This window comes from Candoia aspera, chromosome 5 (genome assembly GCF_035149785.1).
Source record: "Candoia aspera isolate rCanAsp1 chromosome 5, rCanAsp1.hap2, whole genome shotgun sequence".
Taxonomy (NCBI): domain Eukaryota; kingdom Metazoa; phylum Chordata; class Lepidosauria; order Squamata; family Boidae; genus Candoia; species Candoia aspera.
This window is the reverse complement of record NC_086157.1, coordinates 94,875,745-94,891,736: the sequence shown is the minus strand read 5'-3', so window position 1 is coordinate 94,891,736 and position 15,992 is coordinate 94,875,745. Positions and strand designations below refer to the sequence as shown.

General features: G+C 40.8%; 2 protein-coding genes across 4 annotated transcripts in view; one reads left to right on the top strand and one right to left on the bottom strand.

The window, feature by feature from the left end:
- Positions 1 to 1,085: 1,085 nt before the first annotated feature.
- On the bottom strand, positions 1,086 to 5,629 carry RNF6 (ring finger protein 6). Its single transcript, XM_063305754.1, has 3 exons — positions 5,401 to 5,629; positions 4,945 to 5,052; positions 1,086 to 3,956 (listed from the first exon to the last, which is right to left on the bottom strand). Exons 1-3 carry the CDS (start codon positions 5,588 to 5,590, stop codon positions 2,323 to 2,325), a joined length of 1,932 nt encoding a protein of 643 aa, XP_063161824.1. The 5' UTR covers positions 5,591 to 5,629; the 3' UTR covers positions 1,086 to 2,322.
- An 8,777-nt stretch (positions 5,630 to 14,406) lies between these two features.
- CDK8 (cyclin dependent kinase 8) overlaps positions 14,407 to 15,992 on the top strand; it is a 52,333-nt gene continuing 50,747 nt past the window's right edge. The window contains exon 1 of one of the 3 annotated variants that reach the window (XM_063305751.1): positions 14,407 to 14,594. In XM_063305751.1, the coding sequence (XP_063161821.1) occupies positions 14,461 to 14,594 (134 nt within the window). In that variant the 5' untranslated portion in view covers positions 14,407 to 14,460. Of the gene's footprint in view, positions 14,595 to 14,875; positions 14,963 to 15,992 lie in introns of those variants that run through there. The other 2 variants (XM_063305750.1, XM_063305752.1) reach the window with 2 other exon arrangements.

Genomic DNA, 15,992 nt, shown 5'->3' with positions numbered 1-15,992 from the left:
TAATGGATGGCCATTTAGCCTCTAGTTTAAGATTTCCAGTGAAGGAGAACTCACCATTTTATGTGGCAGCCTATTCCACTGGCTTATAGCTCATGCAGTCCGAATGTTCCTCCTAATGTCTACCCTGAACCTGCTTCCTTATAGCTTTAACTCACTGATGCTGATCCTATCCTCTGGAGTGATAGGGAATGTCACTTCTTCTTCTTCTATGTACCTATGTAACCCTTTGATATTTAAAGACTGCGGCGTATCTCTCCCCAGTCATACTTTTTGCAGGCTAAATGTACCCAAATCCTTTAACTGTTCATCATAGGGCTTGGTTTCCAGACCCTTCACCATCTTGGTAACCATCCTCTGAAGTTGCTCTAATTGTCACTGTCCTTTTAGTTAGTTAGTTAGTTTATTTTACTTCAGTGCCGCCCAGCTCCAGGCCAATGCTGGGCAGCACACAGTATAAAAAAACAAATGTAAAAAGATAAATAAAAATACAGTAAGGGAAATAAACAAAATGGAAAATCTGGACCACTAACATCAAACATAGTAAGATATGACAAACACATCTAACAAAGGGTTCCATCCACCCTACCTAAGGCCTGGGAGAATAGCCAGGTCTTTAAGACCTTCTGGAATGCCATCAGTGTGGGGGCCTTTTTGAACAGTGATGCCCAAATTGGACATATTAGTCCAAATGGGGTCTGACTAGGACAGAAAAGTGTAGAATAATTTTTCCCATGATTTGTACCCTGGACTACTGTTAAATGTACCCTAATATAGCATTTACCATTTTAACATCTGCAGTGCACTGTTTAACATGTTCAGTAAGGATACCAGACCCCTTTCACATGTACTACTTCAAGAGGGAAAATTATTTCAGGAAATGCTTTGGGGCCCTAGACTGTTCATCTCATTCTATGATGAAACAACATACAAGATGTTCTAAAACTGTAATAATTGATAGAGACTTGTCCTCAAGCTATGTACTACAAACCAAGCTCAACAAGTTGAACCAGTTGCAAGAAATGTATCTTATTAGACATGACGCCTGTTTTCTCACTCATATTTTAGCTGATACAAATGATTCACAATTCTTCCATTTTTGTAGTTTTATTCCTTTATCAAGTATTGGTATAATATGCCTTCAACCCAAGAATACAGGTGTTTCTGGTATCTTACAGTAAACATACATTTTCTTTTCTTTAACAACAAAATCCTCAGGAAGTTCTCCATTTTAAGATAGTGATAGTTACATGCTCTTTGTTCACAGCAAACTGATAGTATTGCTTAAAAAAAAGGGAATCATGCATGGTGTAAGGAAGTACTTATCATTGCCCTCATTCATGTAGAAATTAAAATTCTTTTAAAAATTAGTCTGTTCTCATGTGTGTCAAATACATTAAATATCAGGGATGTGCAGTGCTTTGAAGGGAAAAAACAATGCTTTGGAGCACGCAGGGGCACTTAGGTAGCATCTCTTGACAACTCACTTAATCAAAGCCTCTTTCTCAGGGCTAAGCTGCAGGTGTAGAGGATGGGTGCATGACCTAAAGACAAGACACCGTTCCTTCAAGAAGTTGCCGAGGGTCACGTGAGACTCCTGCACACTCCAAAGCATCATTTTCCTTTTGTATCCAAAGTGCTGCTAAGCTATATTATATATATGCTTTCTTTTCTTTAAATAATGTTCTGAAATGAACAGAGGACTGGCAAGTGTGGATTAGCAATCATCCACTCTAGCCTCATGGCTGAATATGCTAAAATGCAGAATGTCCAAATCAGGTGACTGAATTAAATTTCAGTTGGTCTTAAAATTTAAACCGTAATGTGTCAATGGGAAACGGTATACGAAGCATGCAAAACTGCCTATAAAACATTTAAATAAAGCCAAATGTGCAGTGTATTCCATAAAAATATACATTGTATATTAAAAGCACTTCAAATAACAAGTACCTTTTGCTAGGTGCCCCAATGTTCCATCTTTGGCAACATAAAAAGGGGGACTATTTATAGAATAGCTAATAAAATTATTTTATAACTGCACAAAACAAATGAAAATCTCAATAAAAGTATGTTATTAATAACATAAACTCCTGAATGTCTATATTACAGAAGTGCTTTGCATAACAAAATTATATAGAAAAATATAATTTCATTAAGGTAATTTGAATATTTACTCTTACACCTGTACTTGGAAGTTAGGTAGGTCCTTTATCAAATAATCAGATTTTCTCCTATTTTAAACATATCTAAAACATCTCCTCTTATTATTCAAAGTCAGTAAAAAAGAGGCCTCTGGATTTGAGGGTTTATATACTGCCTGCAATGTTAAGTTACTACAGGTTGCCGACAAATTGGGCAAGTGGAATTTTCAGAAAGCCAGCGATCAATACAATGAAAATGGAATTCATGCGTACATGGTAACTGCCTTAGCTTGTTTCCTACAACATATTCATTAATGCATACACTACACATCTTACTTATTTCATCATCTTCTGAATGGGCATTCCCATAATTCCGGGTAGAAAGATTATCAATCTGGTCTTTGGTTAATCCTCTCAAGTTGTCACTAGAATCTTCTTCTAATAAAAGGTAGGGTACAAGGCGAAGGATGGGAAGTGTTCCATTTTCAACAAATGATGCTCTGCTATTTTGTGTGTTATTATTTTGATGGTGTTGGGTAGTATTTGTCTCTCCATGCCTTTGCCTTTCCCCGCTACCTTGTTCTGTTAATCTATTCCTATGTGAAGTCGCATTAAATTCATCAGTATTATTTAAAGTGTCCAAGTTAGGCATTTGGGGCTGCATATCTGACAAGTGCTGACTATTCCTCTCAATTTCAGAACCTGTTTCTGTATCCATTAAGGAGCTTAGCTCTCCAAATCCAGTCATAATTTGCCTTAAAATTGACCTGACAGCCACTGATGAAGACTCACCAAGCCCAGTATCTGACACCCTATGAAGAGGTATCCTTATGGTGTTAACATACGTCCGTATGCCTGCATGTTCAGAACGTGAAACATTCTGAATAAATCCTTCATTATCACTTTCAAGAGTGACCAGGTTGTCTGCCAAGCCCACTCTTGAACGAGTTCTAGTCGCAATACTGTCATGATCTCTATTTTCTCTGGGACGAATCCTTCTCACCTGAAGATCTAATGTAATACTAGGATGCCTTCTAGATGCAGCTGTGGCTCTTACAGATTCTTCCTCTTCCAAAGTTATACCCAGTGATGGTGCTTGCTCCTCAGTTTGTTCTGGAGAGGACTGGGTTATGTGTGCCCTATTAGCTCCTGCCTGTATTTGTTGTATATTCATTGGTTGCCCACTTTCCAAAAGAGACTGGAATTGACTACTAAAAGTTGATCTTAGTCTTAAAATCTCTGTCCTTTGCCTTGCATTTCTCCGAGTTCTAGCTCTCCCTCTGTGAAGTCTTACCGGTGTCACTCTCTGTGTTCTCCTTTGCCTGATGATGTTGTGTTCATTGTCATCTAAAAGGCTGTTGGGTGTTGAACCTGCTGAACTTCTGTTTCTAGTTCCAAGTCTACCAGAGAAGAATCGAGAAGTTTCTTCAGCATTCTGAGTCAGCAAACCACTAATATTTCCAATTCCTGTTGAGGCAAATCCATGTCCAACAGAATTACCTAATGTCCTGCTCCTAGTTCGGCTGGCTACTGGGCTATTTGCAATTAAAGATCTATTTTCCATATGCATTCTACTGGAATGGCCATACAAGAACTCATTCAGTTGTTCTCCAGGAGTAGTATCATTGGTCTGTTCATGATTTATATTTATTTCAAGATTAAACCGGAATTCTCCACTACTTGGGTTTGCCTGGCTTACAGCTCTCCAAGTCTGGTTCCCACTCTGTCCACTATGCATGGAATTTCCTGTATGATGGAATGTGTTCAACCACTCTAACAAAGAGTTGCTGGTTATGTTTTCCCCAAGCATCTCTGAATCTGTAAGTAATTTAAAAAATATAAAATACATTTTAGGTTTGGTTTCACTTAGAAAAGGCAGTTAAGTATGATTGCCACTTGATAATACCCATATGTACTACTTACATTAGTAATATGAGGTGTATCCCAATATACTACCATTTTCCAACATCACCATTAATTGAGAGCTACATACAATTTCTATTTTCATGTCAATAGCCAATAATTGCAATTTAAACCATAACACATGAGCTGTATCAGTTACCTAAATAGGATAGAGATTATAGGTATATATTTTTATTTTTTGCATTATAGGTTATCAATGTTTTGAATAATTTTTTTTTGAAAATTAAATTAGTAGAGCTGTTTGTAAATTTTCATGTCAGTAGGTCTTAACTTTCTAACTTCAGGTGCTCTCCAAAGTTTTTAACCAAATGTCACTTGGTCCACTGTCAAATATAAAAAGAAAACATCCAAAAAAGTATGCCATCCCATAATAGCGAATAAGGATATTCATAATAAATGTACAGGGCATTTGTTTTCAGTTAAAGAGAAATGTAAAAGATTTATATTATCTAAAAAAACCCTAGAGTTTTCAATTACAATTTATTTTGGATGCTTTCTTAAGAATATGCTTTCTTAACGCTTCTGAGAATATACAGAGTATCTGTCCCTTCTGACCAACAAGCATACCTTCACACATACCATCAACATAAAGAAATGGGCCAACTGTAGAGATAGCATAGATATTTTGCAGCTTTTCCCCTACAAATTAAGTATCAAATATCTTCCAACAAACACACTTTTTCAAAAATTCCAACTCTGGTTTTCCTTAATTCCCATCTACAGTTCTCCACAAACAGTCCTCTTCCACAGCCTCAGAGAAGCCCATGATGCATGCTGGCTGATGATTCTAGTAAATACTAATTTTTCTGAAGCATGTATATAATTTGCATTTTCCCAGAACTATACTAATCAAGAGAATTGTTAAGGAAGAAAGGTAGCTTACATCCAGCAGTATCACCTTCCCATTCTCTACTTTCTGGCTCAGACTGGGATGCCTGATTTTCCTTTGCACCTTGCAAACGTTGCTGCAGCTCATCTGCTGTTATTTCCCCTAAAAGAGTTTGTTTTATGCTGTTAATTTTATTTATTATCTGAATGCATATAAACAGACAAAGCAACAGTTGCTAATACAATTAATTTTTTTTAAAGTAGAATAAATTAAAAATTTAAAGTAGAATTAAATAAAATTTAAATAAGTAGAATAAATTAAATACATTTCTCATTAATTTCCAAGGCATATGAATAACAAATGGTATCATTTATCTATCACATTACATGATACAGCATATTCTGTGTGCAACTTGAACATAAAAGCTAAAGTATTATTTGAATTCATATTAATGTCAAACTGCAGATAATTCAGAATATTAGATTTAAAGTATTGTAAACCAAGGTTCACCTGGAGTCCCAAGAAGGTTATGATCCCTCATTAACCTGTAGTCTTCATCAGTGAGTGCATTAATAAATTGATAATAAGCCTCCTCTCTGTTGAGGCGTTCCTGCTGCCATTGTCTTTCATTATCACCACCGTTACTCTGAGAAGTTGCCTGTCCTCCATTTTCCCCTGAGCAAGCTCTAGAACAAGCCATTCTGGAAGAAACAAACTATTCAAAAAAGGAAAGAAAAAAAATTGAGTTATATGGACTTAGGAACTGAATGTTTCAAATGCTTTTAAAGTTCCTAAAGAAGAAACAATAATACATGTTCCCACATTGTCTGTTTGATTTGGCTGATATATTCACGCAACGAACTGTAGACTTAATTTCTTTGTGGCACAGCATGACATGTACACCATATAAATTATTGCACAGTAAACATATGTAGGATTGGGTTTCAAATTTTTATCTGATATTCATTCATTTATTTATCATATTTATTCACCGCCCATCTCATATAACAACTCTGAGAGGTTTATTAGAGTTCAGTGCTAGAGATCAAAACTTATTTTGCCAGGTTACAATTGGTAAAAATCCACAGTACTGTCATGCGCTGCCTACTACTGAGTAAAACAGACACTAATTCAGGGAAGATCAGGTTCTGGTTTATTTCAGCATAGTGCATAGCTAGAAAAAGCTGAGAGTGAAGGGAGCGCGCCGGTGCGGGGTTTAAATAGCCCGCGCCGGTCAGCGCCCCCCCCCCACCTTGGGTTGTGTCATCCCCCCAAGTCCTGTATGCTTCGTTGCCGGTAGGTGAGGGGTTGCGGGGCCCCTGCTGGTGCCCCGGGCTTCGCTCATAATCGTTTTCTTCCTCCGGCTGGTGATTGCTGTCAGCTGGGCGATATCCTTTGCATTCCCGCTGACAGCTTCAGGTGTGCCTCGTGATCCGCCCTGTCTTTGTTGCTCTTTCTTCCCCCTTTGTGTTCTCTACTGGTTTTTCCGGCCGGGGTCGTTCCCTTCTCCTCGGGGTCTGTGTCTGTTGTTGTGCGTCACTTTGCTTATCTTTTAATCCCTTACTCTTGTTTCTGTGGTATTGTCATGTGTGCCGTTGTGCTGATGCATTCAGCTCAACGGTGCTCATGACAAGTACAAAATGTTGTTATTATGTTACAGGTATCTCTTCTTAATCTATGTATTGATTTATAGTACTTATAACCCATCCCAATCCCAAAGGACTTTGAGCAGTGTACAAAATCAAACAAAAAGGAAAAGTTAATAATACATTGTATTATTTATTTATTTATTTATTAATCAAATTTATCACCACCCATCTCCCAAAAGGGATTCTGGGCAGTTTACAATAAAACATAATAAAAATATAAAACTGTAAAACACTATAATACACAGTAAAATAAATACGATAAATAAATAGCTAATCAGAACAGTATCAAAAGCAAAATATATGCACAGAAAATAAAAATAAAACTCCAAATGATAGGCTCCCATAGTTAGTCAGCTGGGGTAGAAAGTGCACTGAAATAAAACAGCTTTAACCTGTTTACAGAGCTGCAGAAAAATGGGGGTTATACATACTTCTGCAGGCAGAATATTCTATAAGCTGGGGGCTATTACAGATAAGACCTGCCAGGTCACTCATGGTCTGAAAATATCACAAGGGAACTTTCAGCAGGCCCTCTTTTAATGACTAGACCAGAGTATGTCAAATCTATGTCACTCATTATAAATGCAAAGGAATGTGTTTAATTTCAAATGCAGGTCGGCCATCACGCATTCCTTCAACACTTACATATCCTGCAAAACCCTGTTAAGTACATGAGATTGGTTTCATAAATTCACTTGTACATTTATGAATTGTGAAAATCCTATACTAAGCTAGCAGGTGCTATGGCCATTACACATTGCCAAATACCAAAATTGCACTACACAGAGATGATACATCATTAGACTGTTCAAGTCAATAATTAGGAAGAAAGCAAATAACTTATTAAATGTCCGTAAGTTTTATTCATTTATAAAATTGTAATATTTTTATTCATTTACAAAATAAATGCATCCAAGTATTTAAAAGTCAATGAAAGTTCACATGAAGAAGCAACAGTTAAAGCAGTCCTTAGATCAGGTTATTACCTTTTTTCTCTGTTTTCCTAAGGAGAGAAAATGATGATTTTTAACACTGTGTAATGCTGAGAGTTCTCTGAGGTACACTGGGCATATTCAGTTTGCCAGAGTTCTTTGAACAGGGAGTTGAATTAGAATTGTATATGAATCCTATGTATGGAAAAAATAAAAACATATGCTGAATATTTTATGGTAGCAGGCAAGAAAATATTGATCAAGAGACTGCATCAGCCAGTCTCTCCTCTATAATGTCTATGGATCCACCTTTTAGAACATACTATCTTTACTATTCTTTAAAAATGCAATGATAGCAGATATATCTGTGTCAGTCCTACAGTTTTAAAAGCAAGAACCCTGTCATGAAATAAAGCAGTACAAGTAGAGATCCACTCATACCAGACTGCACAGCTGTTAAAAATCCTCTTGATACTCCTTTTCACAGATATTAATTTAACAATATTAAATCCCTGACAATCCTGTCTTTTACTTGAATGAACGGGGGAATAAGAAGGGTTGGGACAATATCCCAGCAAAAATATACAACTAATCCACAAATCTCGTTAAATTTGACCTTCTGTCTTGCTATTAAATATCTTCCTGCTTTACACAATCCCCTGTAAACAGGGTTAAGAGCAGGTTGAGGTGAAGTGCCTTGTCCCTTTGCCAAGGCGTGGTTTCAGGAGATTGCAAATAAATAGGCATTGATAACGCTTGGAAAGAAGGAGCTCTTAGAATACCATGTCCAAGGAACCTATCAACCTGGGGATTATGTGACTTTTTTCTTCCACCCACTATGAAAGTGCTATTCCCAGGAACAGGCTTTTAATTTATTACAAAAAAGGAATTTACAGTCTAGCAGCTGAATTGTAGCATAAGCTTTTGCAGACTGACCCTTTCCCAAGACATCTACAGTATATGCCAATTAGGGTTTCCTCTTTCTTCTTTTACCTGTCCGGGACTCTCTCCGTCTTGGCTGGCGGCGCTCACCTCTTCCTCCTCGCCTGGAGTCTCAGAGAAGTGGGGGAGAGAATGGATGATACCCCGAGCAGCCAGCCACCAAGTGGAGGCATAGAATACGGCTAATCCCAGCTCCCCAGCAGCATCCAGTTGACCACTTTAGGCCGGAGGTACGTTTATGTAGCAGGCGGTTGCCCGGAGACCATAGCTTCACCAGGAAAGGCTAAACGGCAATTCCTATATACTTTTTTTTTCCTGCCCGCCGAAGACCGGGTTTCTTATAATATTACCTTATTCTACATTAATCTTCTCTGGGCGGCACCTTTCAAGAAACTGACAGAACCAACTACCAGACGTTGAGGTGCAGCGACAATGAGAGACCGTGCAGTTCTGACGCCTCAGCTCATGGTTCCGGGAGAGATGCGCACGCGCGAGCACTCCCTCGTGCTCTGAGCAAGAGCGGATTTACGGGGAGTTGCTTTCGAAAGCGGAAGGAGTGACGGGCTTTTCGGACCGGTGGCTGCCTCTTTCTGCCAGCTCCCAGCCCCCCTCGTAAAAGTATACTGGAACCCGAGTCACTGTGACCGGCTTGCGATGGGCCGCTCTGACCACGGGCGCTTCGCTAAGTACTGCACTGGTGAGAGAGGAAGAAAGCAGATGAATTTGTGTGTGTGTGTGTGATACAACAGTTGAACGTAGCACCTAGCTGGCCTTGGCTAATTCCAAGAAAGCTTAGTGGGGTCAGACTTGGTTAATCCTTGGATAGGAAGCCACCAGGAAATCCTAGGGGTTTAAGCTAGGCTGGGACGATGGGAAGAAAGTGTCAAAAGAAAACAATGGCAAACCACTTATACGTTGTGGCTGTGAAGTCATCAGCTCAATGCAAGGGAGTTTGTATCTTTTACCACAGTTGAATTGTTAGGTGGGGGAGTAGCAAATTTAAGATTATCTAATTCGTCTATGGCAAGATTGATTCATGGGGTATTCATAGAAGTACCCAAGACATCATATCGAATTTGTTCTGCAGAATTTCCATGAGAATAACTGTTATTCTGTAGCACCTGATCTGTATATAAACCTTGCTATGTTTATACAATGATTAACTGAACCATGACTAACTCAACCCAGTTTTCTGAATTTGCATGGCACACTAACTAGAAATAAATTAATTGTTTTGGTTCACATAACACATATGCAATAGTGTGGTTAGCTACTTGTTATTTAATGTGTAGTATAAAGACAGTCTCTGAAAAAAAGACTTACAGGTAGGTCTCAGTGCAGTTAATGAATCCCATAAAATGATTGCATTATTCGAATTTGCACTATTTGAAGTGATATTATCCATGGAAAATATTGTAATTGGTTCCAGCATGACGGAAATAGGCAATGAAAATTTTTAAACAATTTAAATTTATGGTAAACTAAGTCACAGAGTAGTTATAGAAAGCAAAATAAAAACAAAAATATTCTACCATAGAGTCAGGCATTCCAACATCTATTTTAGCATTGCTATGACCATGTTCAAGGGATGTGGTGGCGCTGCGGGTTAAACCGCTGAGCTGCTGAGCTTGCCGATCGGAAGGTCGGTGGTTCGAATCCGCGTGACGGAGTGAGCTCCCGTGGCTAGTCCCAGCTCCTGCCAACCTAGCAGTTCAAAAACATGCAAATGTGAGTAGATTAATAGGTACCGCTTCGGCGGGCAGGTAACGGCATTCCATGTAGTCATGCTGGCCACATGACCACGGAAGTGTCTACGGACAAACGCCGGCTCTTCGGCTTTGAAATGGAGATGAGCACCGCCCCCTAGAGTCGGACACGACTGGACTTCATGTCAAGGGAAACCTTTACCTTTACTATGACCATGTTCATGTTGTTCAATTGCATCACATTTTGCTCTAATGTAATAAAGAGCCTCTTCTTTTAAAACTTGTACTGTTTTCCTCCGATGAATCTTTTCTCTATTTTGCACACATGAAGATTAGCAACATCTAAAACCCCAACCGTGCACGCACTAGCCTTGCATTAACTGAATTTTGGGTTGCATTAAACATGACCTGTTATCAATTACAATTCACACTAAATCAAATATTGCATTATTCAGTTTGTACTGATCACAACCTACCTGTATTGTCCCAGACAGACACCCCAAGGCCAAAAAGCAAGCAGTGACCCCAAAGTGGGGATTATTCTTATAATATCTACAAGTAGATATATTACTTCCTCATACTCAGTGGTAAAGGTGGCTCAGATCTCAAAACAAAGTCAGCCTTAGGCAATACCCAACTAATTTTGAAGATTCACATGTTCTTCCCCTGCCAAATTACCTGTTGCTTGCATTCATAATTCTTACCAACACCCATGCTGCACTCATACCTCATACATAACTGGATCATTTCTAGAGCCAGCATGTTGTACGAACTTAGAATCCTGACCAACTCAGGATCTAGTGAGAGACTATTTTAATCTGAAGCATCCTAAATCAATTGTTAGAAGTACTTTTCTCTAGTCAGATCACTACTAGAGTGACCTTACTACTACAGTACTTGTAATAATCCAGTTCTGGATTAATGGTCTTGTACTACCCAGTCAGTTCTCTAAGGAGATGAGGCTTAAGCCTAAAGCGGTTAAAACAAAGTTGTCCCTCACAATGACACAGCATATTTCCCAAGGACTTGATTAAGCTGCAGTGTTCAAGCCATGCCTGCTACTACCTGCCTGGCCGTGGGGAAGGGGCCACTGACATATTATAGCTTTGGCAGTATCTCCTGGTACGGGGGTTTTGTGAAAACAGAACAGAAGGAAGCAGGTGAGAACCATATTCGCCAAACTGATGGTCCTTTATCCAGTTAGTATAATTATTCCAGATCAAATAGTAAAAATGAGGTAGTAACTGAGTGAGTTAAACGAACAGTGTGAACATAACCAGTGAGTTTCATCTGAAAGAACACTACAGTAATTATTAAAATACGTTGGGAAAATGAATGCAATACTAAATAAAATAGTTTGGTTCTATTGATATTTTATTTTGTAGAAATTGCATCAGTGTAATGACTGTTACTCAATTTACCATTAATTCTGATTCATACATGATTTTAGTAGAAATCTCTAATGGAAAGTAGCACACAGAACAGTGAAAAAGTTATGAATGGAAGTTCCCGTGTTTTCCCCAAGTTAAACGACCCAATGAGTACAAGCCCCCTCCCTCTCTCAGGCATGCAGCCCCCCTCTTTGTGCCAGTCAGCTCAACTCCCCGCAGATGTTTCCAACAGCTTGGTAGCTTGACCTTGGATACCAGGGATAGTCCAAACAAGATGTTTTCACACTCCTGGCATGTTCCCCCTCCCAACTCCACTGACTCGCAAGTCCCAACATGTGTCAAGTCCATTCGTGCATGCGAGTCCAATCAGATGTTCTCGGAACGTTTGATCGGGAAGCATGACAATCAGTTTAATTACATTAGAGGTAGATACTTACATACTTCCAAAAATAAATACAGATGCTTCATTTTCTTTATAACACTGCCCCTGTGTTTGAAACAATCTACTCTGCAGGGTTGTTTTGGAGAAGAGAGCATAGCATATGTTGCCTCGAACTCCTCAATGAAAGGGAGGATAGAAGCTCAATAAATAAATAATAAAGCAGATCCCAGTAATCATAGATACTCTACAGAACCTCTTCCAACCTGCTGTCTGGGAATTCTGGGAGTTGTAGTCCAAGTGCATCTGGGAAAAACCAATTTGGGAAAGTCTATGTTACAAGAATTTCACAGAAAGAGGTAATATTACATGGATATTAATCCAAAAAGAGCTGTTTAAGCCCAATGAAAATTCTAAAAAATAAAATAGAACTGTGTTGTAGTTTGGCATAACAAGCTTGTTACCAAAAATAAACTTGTAACTGTTCCATGAAATCTTTTGCTTGGCATTGCCATTTAATTTTGTCATAAACAGTTTTGTCCATTTATCAACAATTACCTTATATGCATAGCCTATATAAGGTCAGGTATTTTTTAACTGAATCATCAAACGATGATTCAGTTTGCAGTTCAGTGAATCAGCAATTCACATGATTAGTTTTAGGATTTTCAATCTTCGGTCACAATGATTTGTTTTTTAAAATTACCTCAGTTTGAAAAACAGTGGCAATGAAATGTTTATCTAACTGACCAGACAAGTAGAAGAGAGGAAAAAGAAAACACCCTGCAGTATTTTTGCTGAGTTAATGATTAACATTACTGCTTGCTCATGTCTGCACCAAGAGCTCTTCTTCAGCTAAGGTGTAACTTCCAAGGTTGGTTTAAAAACTGACAGCCTGTGGCAAGACCGTGTAAAGAAGTAGCACATCACTGTAAACGGTCTGCGGTAGGAGTTTCTGGTAAACAACTTATGGCATAACAATAGCACCCAGGTTTTTGAGACAAGATAGTACTGTGATTTCATCATTAAAAATGTCCATTAAAATGACAGAGGAATGACGTGATGGAGGAAACAACCTCCCTGTTTAGGCCATGTTTTTTACAAGATCACACAGGAAATAAAGGTAGTCCTCGAATGAGGAGACTGACAACCAGTCCTTGAAGTTGCAGCCATCGCAGAATCCCCGCAGTCACGTGATTGCAATTTGGGTGTTTAGCAACCAGCTCACAATTACGACGGTCACAGCATCCCACGGTCATGTGATCACCATTTGCGACCTTCACTGCCAGCTTCCAACAAGCAAAGTCAACAGGGAAGCCGACTGGAAGTTTCAAGTCGTGGTCACATGACCTCATGCTTAATGACTGCATGAGATGCATTTAACAACCGCAACCGCAACTGCTGCCGTAAGTTGGTGTGGTTGTGTGACATTGTGCTTTACGACCATGTTGCTTAGTGACAGTGTTTCCGGTCCCAATTACCATACTTAACAGAGGACTACCTGTACTTCTTTGCTCCTAAAAGGAGCTAGGAGGTTCCTCTTATGTGTACAGTCTTGTCTAGGAGATGAAGAGAAGTTTTGTCAAGTATTCAACTGGTGTGTCTTTTAAGTTATCATTAAGTTATCAGCACTTTACTGCCTTGCTCTCTACCAACATAACATTTTCAGTAAAAACTGGGTTGGGTTTTTTTTTTCTTTTTGTCACAATTCTGCCCTAACACATCAGCTCTGAAAATTGCTGTAGCTCCTGGTTACCTTAAAGCTGCAGCCTTTATTTATCGCGAGTCCATGACACTTCAGACCCAGAAACCAGTTGCTAGAAATACGTTCCCATGGAAACCAGGGAACCCCCCCCATTCCTAGTGTTCCAAACACATACGTGGACTACAACGCCCAGCATGCACCTGGTTTTCCCACTCTCAACGTCTCCAATCACAACCGGTAAACTCCAACTCCCAGCATACAGTACACTAACCTCATATCCGGTGGATCTGCAACAACAGCTCCCAAGGCGCTTAGATTATACGTTTCTATGCGGCCCGTGTTGATTTACAGTAGCGATACTGCCGAAGTCTTTAGCTGGCAGCTATGGCGCGGTGCATGTTGGGGAGGGGAAACTACCGGGGAGGAGGGGCTGCTTCGGAGCCGGTTGGATTCCACGTGGTGCGCTCTCGAGGACGAGGGGAGACTCAGAAAAAGAGAGGCGACGCTTTGCGACGCTCTTCTTTTGCAGCAGCGCGGTCAGGCGCGACTGCCGTATATAGAGTAACGAGATACCGGCTGGCGTAGAGCGGCTTGCCTGTGTGGCTCTCGAGCCGGCTGCGGGGAGGAGGACGAAGGCGGCGAGGAGGAGGAGGAGGCGCGGAAGAATAGAGGGCCCCGCCTTGCCTTGCCTTGCCCGCTCTCGCCGCAGCTTTCCCCTCTTCTCCCCACTATACCTGGATGGTCCGCGTCGCGGCGGCGCCTCCTCCTCCTCCCTGGTGCCTGCGGCGGCGGCGGTGGCAGGCGGGGGCTTCGCAGGGTGGGGTGCCGTCTGAGGAGGCGGAGGTGGCGGCGAGCCCGGGCGCTGAATGAAGATGGACTATGACTTCAAGGTGAAGCTGACCGGGGAGCGAGAACGCGTGGAAGACCTCTTCGAGTACGAGGGCTGCAAGGTTGGGAGGGGGACCTACGGGCACGTCTACAAGGCCAAGCGGAAGGACGGGTGAGTGAGTCGGGGCGCTTGTGAAGGTTGGGCCGGGCGCTCTCCGCCGCCCTCCCCCGTGTCTTTCGGACGCCGCCTTTCCCCAACCGGGTGCCCTCCAGATGTGTCGGACTACAGCTCCCATCGCTCTCCGTTGGGCAGGATGCCTAGGAACGGCGAGGGCTGTAATCCGACACGACTGGAGGTGGCTAAGTTAGAGAAGGCTGCCGCAGTGCCCCTCTCTCCTCTCTCCTCTGTCACTCCTCGTCGTCCTCTTTCTCCCTTCAGCATTTGGTGTCGGTGCTGTCTGTTTTTTCTCTGCTCTGGAGCCACTCTTGAGGGCTTTTCCGTCTGCCACGCAGTCCGCTTCGCTGTGGTCCTCTCCGGAGGTATGTTCCTGGGCACTGACGGGTACACCGTAACTTTCTCTTGCGCTCTGGCCCTTGGGGGAGAGAGCTTTTACCTGTGGAGCTCTGATCAGGCTTTGACAGCAAACCTCCGCGCTTGCCTTTGTAATGCCTCTGAGGCTAACGGGCGTGAGACATCAAAGTATGGTATGAAAAAGGGTAGTCCACTGAACTTGGTGCAGCAGTTAACCCTTCGTCTTTCTCATTCCCTACAGTTACTCGATTGCCGTTTCGCCATTTCCAAATAGGAAGGGAAACACATCTGGGGGGCAGCACATTGGGAAAAGACCCTTCTTTGCATTTAGGAAGCAGAGGGAGGTTTCTTATCCTGGATTGCACTCCCTTGTGCATCTAGTCCTGCATTGTTCATGACTGTAACTAGTAGCAGTTCTCCAGGACCTCAGGCAAATGCATGTCTTTTTCATCATCTGCTGCCTGATTCTTTACATGAGCTGGGTGTTTGTGCATGTAAAACACATGCTTGGTGACTAAGTTATGCCTTCCCCACATGGAAAAATGCCTGTCTCCACTGTCCTGAGTCTGTTACATCTGTAGGTCTTATTTTTCTTACCTATAATTACTTTTCTTAATATTTTGCTCTCCTTCCCAACTAGCTTTTTGCAAAAAACTTTCCGTGCTCTTGGTTGTAATCCAACATTATTTAATGTTGGATTTAATTACTGACATAATTATAACCAACTGATTAAGTCTTTTCCCCTTGCTCCACTTGCTTTTCTGTTTGCAAGTATATATAAACCATTGGACACTGCAATGAAAATATATTACTAAAATGAGGTAATAGATAACTTCCAGAACATACCCTCTCTTCACACTTATCTTCTTATAGTTGTGTCTCTGGCTTTTATGTTAACAATGCCTCTTGTTTCTTATCCTACTATTAGCACATTAATTGTGTTAATAGCTGGTATCATTAGTAATTGTGGTTTTATTTGTTGTGTTTCTAGCACTCCTCATCTTACATCTAACATCCTAATAAGTTTAGGCCTTCAGT